Source organism: Lactuca serriola, chromosome 4 (genome assembly GCF_051521515.1).
Source record: "Lactuca serriola cultivar US96UC23 chromosome 4, Lser_US96UC23_V15, whole genome shotgun sequence".
Taxonomy (NCBI): Eukaryota; Viridiplantae; Streptophyta; class Magnoliopsida; order Asterales; family Asteraceae; genus Lactuca; species Lactuca serriola.
In genome coordinates, this window is record NC_136411.1 from 214959301 (window position 1) to 214969419 (window position 10119).

The 10119-nt window shown below is 33.9% G+C and overlaps 1 protein-coding gene across 1 annotated transcript; it reads left to right on the forward strand.

Annotated features, from left to right (window-relative positions):
• The first annotated feature begins 3585 nt into the window (after positions 1-3585).
• LOC145099174 (uncharacterized) lies at positions 3586-4071 on the forward strand. Its single transcript, XM_079036766.1, has one exon. The coding sequence runs from the start codon at positions 3586-3588 to the stop codon at positions 4069-4071; it is 486 nt and encodes a 161-aa protein (XP_078892892.1).
• Positions 4072-10119: the final 6048 nt, after the last annotated feature.

Below are 10119 nucleotides of genomic sequence, written 5' to 3' on the forward strand. Positions count from 1 at the left end.
ATATATTAAAGGAGAAATCATATTTGTTTAATTAATATTGGTCGATAATTAATTAAGAATTAGTTTTGCGATCAAATGTAATTAATTAAACTAGAGGGGGCTGATTTGTAATTATGTGATAGTTACAAAATAAGGTAAGGATTATCTTTTATATATGGTGGACGAATTTAAGGTTGGAAAGCCTTAGAATTCGAGTGTGATAAGGATTCAAGGATTATCTTATTGGTTGCTTAATGGATAATCAACTAGATAAGGATAATGACTGAAACCCTATCTCTACACCTATATAAACAACCCCAAGGTCATGAATTCGTGTATCCCTTCTTAGATACGAATTCTAACCTCCCTCCTCTCTCCTTATACCTTCTCCACTTGCTTATGGTGTTTGTGAGCCATTAGAGGAGTGACACTTGTGACTCTAAGCCTTCCAAGGTCAATTCAAGGAGGAATTAGATTGTTATTGCTATATAACAATCAAGGTATGTTCTTAAACCTATTTACATGTGAATTCTGATTTCCATATGCTAGTATTAGGGTTCAAAGTCTTGGATTCAAAGTATGTACAATAGAGAAACCTAGATCCGAGCTTTAGGGTTTGTATGAGCACATAGGATGTCTTATGACCAAAACCCATCAGAAAAGTCTCAACGCCATGGTCTTTGAAGATGAAAATGAAGAAAGGGACGAACAACAACTAAGCTCGATGCGTCTCCTCAACTCGGTGGCTAAGGAAGAGACAAAACCAAAGAAGGGAGGAGGTCTCATATTCGTGAAGACTAAAATAAATGGAGAGACAGCTAAAGCCCTAGTCGATACAGGTGCGTCTCATAACTTTCTTGCTGAAAATGAAGCCAAGAAAAGGAATATTCAATACACCAAGGAGATAGGTTGGCTGAAAGTAATAAATTCTCCATCCGAACCCATCCTTGGTGTCGCCCACAATGTGCCCATCGAGATAGGAGGATGGACAGGAATCATAGACTTAACGGTAGTCCCAATGGATGATTATTGCATGGTGCTTGGGATGGAATTCCTAGACGAAGCCCGACCTTTTTCATTTGAAGATCAAACTATGCGCCTCACCAAGGGATCCTCGATTCACATCGTTCCCTTAGAAAGAAGCAAGGCGAATTCCCGCATCATTTCAGCCATGCAACTTAGCAAAGGCCTTCGGAGGGGCGAGGTGACATTCCTAGCCACATTAAAAGAAGAAGTCAATTTTCCAGAACTGGAGGTACCGAACAAAATCAAGAAGGTACTTGAGGAATTTAAAGAGGTAATGCCACCGGAATTACCCAAGAAACTACCACCACGAAGAGAGGTAGATCATGAGATAGAATTAGAACCAGGAGCAAGGCCACCAGCGTTAGGACCTTACCGAATGGCACCACCAGAATTAGAAGAGCTAAGAAAACAGTTGAAGGAGTTACTAGACGTTGGCTTCATCAGACCTTCCAAAGCTCCATTTGGCGCCCCAGTATTGTTCCAAAGGAAACAGGATGGTAGTCTAAGAATGTGTATTGACTATCGAGCCTTGAATAAGGTAACCGTGAAGAACAAGTACCCAATCCCCTTAGTCGCCGATCTCTTCGATAGACTCACAAATGCTCGATGGTTCACAAAGTTAGATCTACGATCAGGGTATTGGCAAGTTCGCATAGCAGCAGGAGACGAGCCAAAGACAACATGTGTGACCAAGTATGGATCGTTTGAATTCTTGGTCATGCCCTTTGGACTCACAAACGCACCGGCCACATTTTGCACCCTCATGAACAAAATCTTCCATCCGTTCTTGGATAAGTTCGTAGTAGTGTATCTAGACGACATCGTAATCTACTCAGAAACATTGGAGGAGCACGTGGAACATATAAGATTGGTTTTTCAGTCATTAAAGGAAAACCAGTTGTATGTGAAGATGGAGAAATACACTTTTGCCCAACCTAACGTAAGATTCCTTGGGCACAAGATTAAGGACGGGAGGATCTACATGGATGAAAGAAAAATAAAAGCAATTTCAAAATGGGAACCACCTAAGAATGTGTCCGAACTACGATCGTTCCTAGGTCTGGTCAATTATTATCGAAGATTCATATCAGAATACTCGGCACGGTCAACTCCACTAACTGATCTACTTAAAAAGAAGGTCGCATGGTAATGGACGGATAAGTGTCAAGAAACGTTTGAGGAGCTAAAGAAGGCCGTCACGAAAGAACCAATTCTAGCATTACCCAATTACTCGAAGCCGTTCCAGGTACAAACTGATGCCTCAGACTTTGCTATAGGTGGTGTTTTGTTACAAGAAGGTCATCCGGTGGCGTACGAAAGTCGGAAACTTAATGAGACCGAGCGAAGGTATCCGATACATGATAAAGAGATGACGGCGATTATACATTGCCTTCGAGTACGGAGACATTATTTACTCGGGAATCGGTTTGTAATTCAAACTGACAATGTCGCTACAAGCTACTTTCAAAATCAGAAAAAGCTAAGTCCTAAGCAAGCCCGTTGGCAAGATTTCTTGGCTGAGTTCGATTATGTCATGGAGTATAAGCCAGGGAAGACAAATGTCATCGCCGATGCTCTAACTCGGAAAGGGGAATTGGCAACCATCTCCCAGGTAACCTGCTCATTTACTGATCGCATCAAAGAAGGAATAAGCCATGACCCGTTAACAAAAAGCTTAATGGAGATGGCTAAAGAAGGGAAGACTCGAAAATTTTGGGTCGAAGATGGAGTATTACTCAGTGTCGGTAATCGAATGTATGTTCCGAAATAGGAAAACTTAAGGAGAGAAGTCCTAAAAGAATGCCACGATTCAAAATGGGAAGGGCATCCTGGAACACACCGAACCATGGCAATTGTAGAAAAGACTTACTACTGGCCAAGGATGAGGGACGATGTAGACGCCTATGTTCGGACATGTCTCGTATGCCAACAAGACAAGGTGGAACAGTCCGAGACAGCAGGGTTGTTAGAACCGTTGTCGATTGCGGAGCACCCTTGGGAAAGTATAACTTTGGATTTCATCTTGGCCTTACCTACATCTGAAGGTTGTGGTTCGATCATGGTGGTCGTAGACCGTTTCTCCAAATACGGGATGTTCATTCCCGCGCCCAGAGATTGCACAGCTGAGGAAGCTGGCCGGTTATTCTTCAAACATGTGGCAAAGTATTGGGGACTCCCTCGGAGCATCATAAGTGATAGAGACCCTCGGTTTACTGGAAAATTTTGGAGGGAATTATTTAAGCTCATGGGTTTCGAGCTCCACTTTTCGACCAGTTTCCACCCGCAAACTGATGGACAAACCGAGAGGGTGAATCATTTGCTGGAGATTTATCTAAGGCACTTTGTTAGTGCTAATCAACGGGATTGGGCTAAGTTAATTGATGTAGCCCAATTTTCTTATAATCTACAACGAAGCGAGGCTACCGGACGAAGCCCTTTTGAAATCATCATGGGTCAACAACCTTTGACACCACAAGAACTAACTAGGGGGTATAAAGGCGCTAGTCCACCAAGTTCGCTAAAGGGTGGAACGAGGAACTTGACATAGCAAGGTCTTACTTGAACAAAGCATCCAAACGCATGAAGAAGTGGGTGGACAGAAACAGACAACCGCGTGAATTTATGGTTGGCGATGAAGTAATGGTGAAATTTCCCCAGAGAATGTTCAAGTCCACTCGACAAGTACACAAGGGCTTAACAAGAAGATATGAAGGGCCGTATCAGGTGATCCAAAAGGTCAGGACAAGATCATATAAGCTCGACTTACCAACCCACTTAAAGGTCCACCCCGTATTCCATGTAAGTCTGCTTAAACCGTATAATCGAGATGAAGAAGACCCGTCTAGGAGTGAATCACAACGAGCTCCAGTTGCGAATGTGATCTCCTTTGATAAGGAAGTAGACGAAATTTTGGCCGATAGAATAATTCGCAAAAGAGGATCACCCAATTGGACCAAGTACTATGTTCGATGGAAGGGACAACCCGATACGGAATCCAGTTGGGAACGAGAACAAGACTTATGGCAGTTCAGAGACAAGATCGAAGCATACAAGTCCAAGGCTTGACGGGGACGTCAAGGATTTCGGTGGGGGAGGGTGTCACGAGACGGTGTTCTAGAATCTTCCAGACCGATCAAGAAGATGGTAGAACAAGTAATAATCTACCATAAGTCCCTAGAACGATCTAGAATTCTCTAGGATGCAAAAGTATAGAATAGAATTGTGTAGAACTTTGTATATAGATAAGGATCTTGTAAGAACAATCTAGAATACTCGAGAATATACGAAATCTAGAAACTTCCCTTTGAGGAGGTGTAGGATGCCTATAAATAGGAGGATGACTCATTTGTCCAAGGCATCCAAGAAGTTCTCTTGTAAGAAGTAAAGTTGTATAAAGAAGCTCTTTTCTTAGAAGTGTTTCTTATCGTTTCTCTTGCTTCCTTTAATCGTTAATACATCTAAGCCATCGAAGTAAGCATGACTTAGTCAGAGAAAATACTAAGTGGCGCACGGTGATTGAAGCATTCCGTGACAGCCTGGTAAAAAAAAAGCGCATTGACGTAGCAGTTAAGATAACGAACTTCGCGAACAGGATTGCTAGTTTCGTTTTGATCTCAGCAACGCCTTCCGGTGACGGCGGGCGGCGGAGGTGATGAGAGGAAGAAGATGGGCTATTCATTTTGATATTTTAATGAGAGGGAAGAAATGAAATTGAAGAAGCGTGTGTGTGGATATATATACCTGACTAGAGTGTAGAGTAGCTTCCGTACGATCAAGAATATCCAAAACTATAGTATTAAAATGAATGAAGTAGAAAACAACAAAAAAAATTGTTTTCAAATCATTTTTAAAAAATAGTAAGAACTTTCAATAAAAAATACTAAAAATTGTCGCAAACTTTTTTTCGCATACCGCCTTGTGTAAGAATCTAAGTGGCGAACGAACTAAAAATAAAATGACTTCTTTTTTGACATAGATAAACTACAAAAATCAATGTGGGCTGCCAGAATTTCATGGTACTGCGGTTCCTTTGCAACCATATATAAATTTTTAAAAAAAATCATTTCTTATTTTCAGGCCCGGCCCTGACATTTCGGAGGCCTTGTGCAAAAACTAAAATGAGGCCCCACAAAAATTTCTTGTAAATATTATTAACTACATTTGCTACCACTAGTTCAAAACATAAAGTTGCTAAAAAACATCTCATAAATTCACTACCACAAAATAATGTCTTCATCACTCATTAGTAATCAAATAAAACTGTAAAACTGTTATAAACAACTTTTCAACAAACAAAAAAAAAACGCATTATTATTTTCTAAACATTGACCTTCTAGCATTTTTAGAAGAAAATTCATCTATGAGATTTTCATAATCAAGAAACTCATTCTCAATCGAAATCAATGCCAAAACGTTTAATCTCTCTTGAGACATGGTCGAGCGCAAATAAAATTTTAAAAGATTTAGTTTTGAAAAACTTTTTTCCGCTGATGCAACTGTAATAGGAACAGTCAACAATATTCTGTATGCTAGACAAGAAACTGGATAAGTGTTCATAATTTTTAGGAAATTTAGTATTCCGTTAGCTGTATTGTGTTCAACCGGTAAATTGTTTTGTAACAACTCCATTTTGTTGAATAAATAATCAGCATTAATGTCTGAGATATGACCATTTCACAGCCTCTTTTCCAGATTTTTGCAACATGACTTTAACTCGATAGTATTCATTGACTTCAACTTTTGTGTTGTGAATAAGAAACCAAAAATGTATTCATATTGTTTGTATTGTTCAAACATTCGCTCTAATGAACCAATAGCTTGATCAACTATATACATAAAATATTGAATCCTAAATGACTCTTGAGGTGAAAGTTCATGTATCGGCTCTGATGACCAATGTCATTCTCATCAAAATGTCTTTTTTTAACAACTTTTCTTTTATTATTTTTCTCAACAAACACTGGATAAATTTCAATATCAGAAGCTATACTCTCGCACAATCCAAAGCCTTCCCAAATCCATTCTCTCGATAGTCTTTAAAAAACTCAATAAGTGCTCCCACACTACTCATTGTCTCATCAATACGCATAGTCTTAGACTGAAGTTGTTTGCTCAGGTTATTTACTTTAGCCAATATATGATACCATATAACCATACCTGTTATAAAGTCAAATCTGCCAAGTTCATACTCTCCTAGACAAGTAGCTTCACTTATGATCTTTATGTCTGTCTCTTCTTCAACAAGTTTATGCAGAACTTTTACTATTTCAGGAGCTTGAGTAACTATGGCTTTCACACTTTCAATCCTATTTTCTCACCTTGTAGTTGACAATGATTTTAAAGTGAGACTTTGTTTCGGTAATTAAAACGCATCGGAGGCCAAATGTTAAAACGCATCTAAAATTGGAACCAAAAGTTACCGGGCTAATTTTATTTATTGATAAAACATAAAATCAGATTTTTCAAAAATACCAATACTATAACTATAAATTATCCTAAAAATCGGAGGTCTGGTGCGACCGCACCGCCGGCACCACCCCAGGGCCGCCACTTCTTATTTTATGATATATTTTCGCTAATACCCTCTACAAATCCTCTTTGCAAAAGAATCAACAATGATCAACCTGAATTGATGAGTTATTCAACCTTATCTATATATTTTGAATTGATGAGTTATTCAACCTTATCTATATATTTTATGTTTGTATCCGAAAATTAGACACTATGATTATATGAATTTGATTTTTGTAGGTAGGAATAGATGTAAAAATTTAGATTTTCATAAGTTATGACTCGGGAAAATCTAAGTTTTAGCAAGTTGTGACATTCAAAAGATCTATATTTTCGTAGATATTGATTTGCTAAAATCCTTCCCACCAGCAAAGTAAGGGTTATTTGCAATGATTTATGTATTCTTTAAGTATTAATTTTTAATGTTTTCCGTTTAGTTTGTAGCATTTCTGTTGCTAACGTAGCATGCTTGCAATCATTTAAATGTTTGTTGTGAAATATCCAAGTAAAGATGAGAACATTTCTAGCGAGATATGATGAAGGTGCATCGATGTCTGTAACATTCCATTTTTAGGACTAAAACTTTTATTTTAAAGCAAATAAATAAAATCTGTAAATAAAAATACTGAATAGTGCTATATTATTAATTAATAATTATTTTTAAAGTAATAATATTTGATTAATAAGAACAGTTAAAGAAAAAGGTTAAATGTGACAACTGTATAATTAAAATAGATTTAACTAAAATCGTTGACCTAGTTAGTGAAAATGACATAATAGTCATATATTGTGGTGGGGAAGGACCATAGATAATACATATAAGTTTGGAGAAATAGTGTCAAAATTTGAAATTATTTGTCAAGAGGGACTAATTGTGGTATAAATAAATGATTTGGGAAGAATTTAACTGAATGTTATTACCCTAAATGGAGAGAGATGATGCAAAGAGGAGGGAAAACCCCATTAATAGCGATTTGAAGATGAAATGAAGAGCTAGGGTTGATTTTATAGAGAATCGAGCTAGGGTTTGAGAGTTAAGAGTCAATATCAAGTTGGAAGGTAAAACTCTTATTCTTCTTCTTCCATAATGACGATCTAGGGTTTGGGATTAGAGACCAAATCCGAAATTATAGTTCTATATGAAATTTATTAGTTTCCACTAGCAATGTTATAACATTTAAACTCCTAAACTTCATGTTGAGAGAAAAACTTGAACAAACGTTAGTAACGAGATAATAAGTTGCGGAATTAAAGTTAATCTTAGTGGATCTTGTTAGCTCAACAATAATAATAGTTAGATTGCGGAAATGTAAGGAAAATAAATAGAAACAAGTTTATATAAATAAGTAGTAAACAAATAGACACAAGGTTGAATCGTAACAAGGTTTGCATGAAAATACAAATTAGTATAAGATGAACAACACAAGTGAAGAGGGACTCGGTTAAATATCAGTTAAGATAACTTAAGATATAGTGATGAACAATTTGATATTGATATCGGTTAAATATTCAAGGCTGTGGTCTTGAATGTGAAGCCAATTTGGCTCAAATGTGTTTTGCTGCAATGATGTGTTGTTGTGAAGTGTGTGTGTGTGTGTGTCTATATATATATATATATATATATATATATATATATATATATATATATATATATATATATATACTAGTTTATAACCCGTGGGAACCACGGTTATAAAATTAATCAAACTTTTTATAGTAAAAACTAAAAATTATTAATAAGTTATTTTAAATAAATTATTAATTTAAGATATATTTTTTATTAGTTATGTGAAATTATAATCATTGATTCAAATAAATATATAAAATTAATTTTTAATATATATTAGATAATTTTTATTTGTGAATTAATGAAAACAATAATTTAAAAATTAAAATTTAAAATTTAAAATAGAATCACATTAATGAGTAGGTCTAATAAATTTAAAATTAAAAACTAATAGATTGACAAGTGGCAACACATTAATTAAAATGTCTAATATGGTGACACATGACAAAATAGCTACTCTTTTATTAGTATAAATATATATATTCCTATTCTAATAAATCAATATGTTTATTCTCCTATTGACAAATGTCATATTATTAAAACTCCTCATTAATATTATATGTCACCTATTATGACACTTGTCAAACTATTAATTATTACTTTCAAATTTTAAATTTCTCACTCTAATTACATTAAATTAACTAGGCGAATCCTCGCGTGTTGCGCGGAAATAGAATTATATAGTTAAAATAATAACTTTTACCAAATTATTATTTAATATTTCTACTTCGAAACAAAATGTTAGTAGTAAAGCAAGCATATATTTACCATATTAGTTTTATTAAACATTATAGTTTAATTTTTAAGTCATTGTAATATATACAACTATTTGATAATTTTACAAACCGTTTAAAATTGTGTAAGTTATATATCAAATAAATGATAATATAACGGGTAACAAAACATATGAACTGTAGCTTATAAAAACATAAAAATAGAAAAACATATATTATAACATTTGTAGTAAAAAATATATATAGACAACGAATAATAAAAAAATATGAAAAATAAACACTATAACTTTTAATAACATAAAAACACTAAAACATCTATTATAACATTTATATTAACTGTTCATATTTAAATCACAAATCTCTTCAAATACATTAATGTTTTTAATGAACAAACCTTTACAACCTTATAAAAAAAAGGAAAATAAAAAGTTATTAGTGATTACTAATTAATAATATAAGTTAAAAACTCTTGAGTGGTAACTAATAAATATACATACATTAGAAAACTCTTGAGTTGCATTGTGAGTTTCAAATGAATGTGGTAATTGGAAATGTGTATTTATAGTTATTATTATTATTATTATTATTATTATTATCATCATATTCGTCTAAATAATTGGTTTTAATGCATCATTTTAATCCCTTCAATTATTAAACATAAAGATATTTAATTATAATTTATAACATATACATAGGTGCATATACATGTTAAACAAATCACATATAATATATATATATATATATATATATATATATATATATATATATATATATATATATTCGTAAATGTCATATGTAATTCTTGTCGTAGTAATATGGATAATTATTTTCATATGAAGAACATATCATGATACATCTATCATAATTACATATCAAATGTTAAAAATTATGTTATATTTTAAATATTGTATTTTAAATATGTTGTGTAGGATAACCCAACAAAAAAATAATAGAAAATAACCATAATCAGAATAGAAAAAATACAATCAAATAAATAAGAACATTAGGTGGTTGAATATATAAATAAAGATGTTACATAAACATACATTTAAATCAAAAGAAAAAACTAATATTCATCAACTTTGCTCAAACAAAAAAAACCTATATCTGTTTTCTGAATCTTCTTTCTTCATTTAACACCATTCAACCATAGAAACTTGATGACAATTCTTCACTAACCTGCAATCAAAATATTTTTCTTGAAAAAGAAGAATTAGAAAGATATTCCAAGCAAAACATTAATGTTTGGAGAGTCACATTTAAGATTGAGTAATACATACAAATCACTTATAACGATTAAAT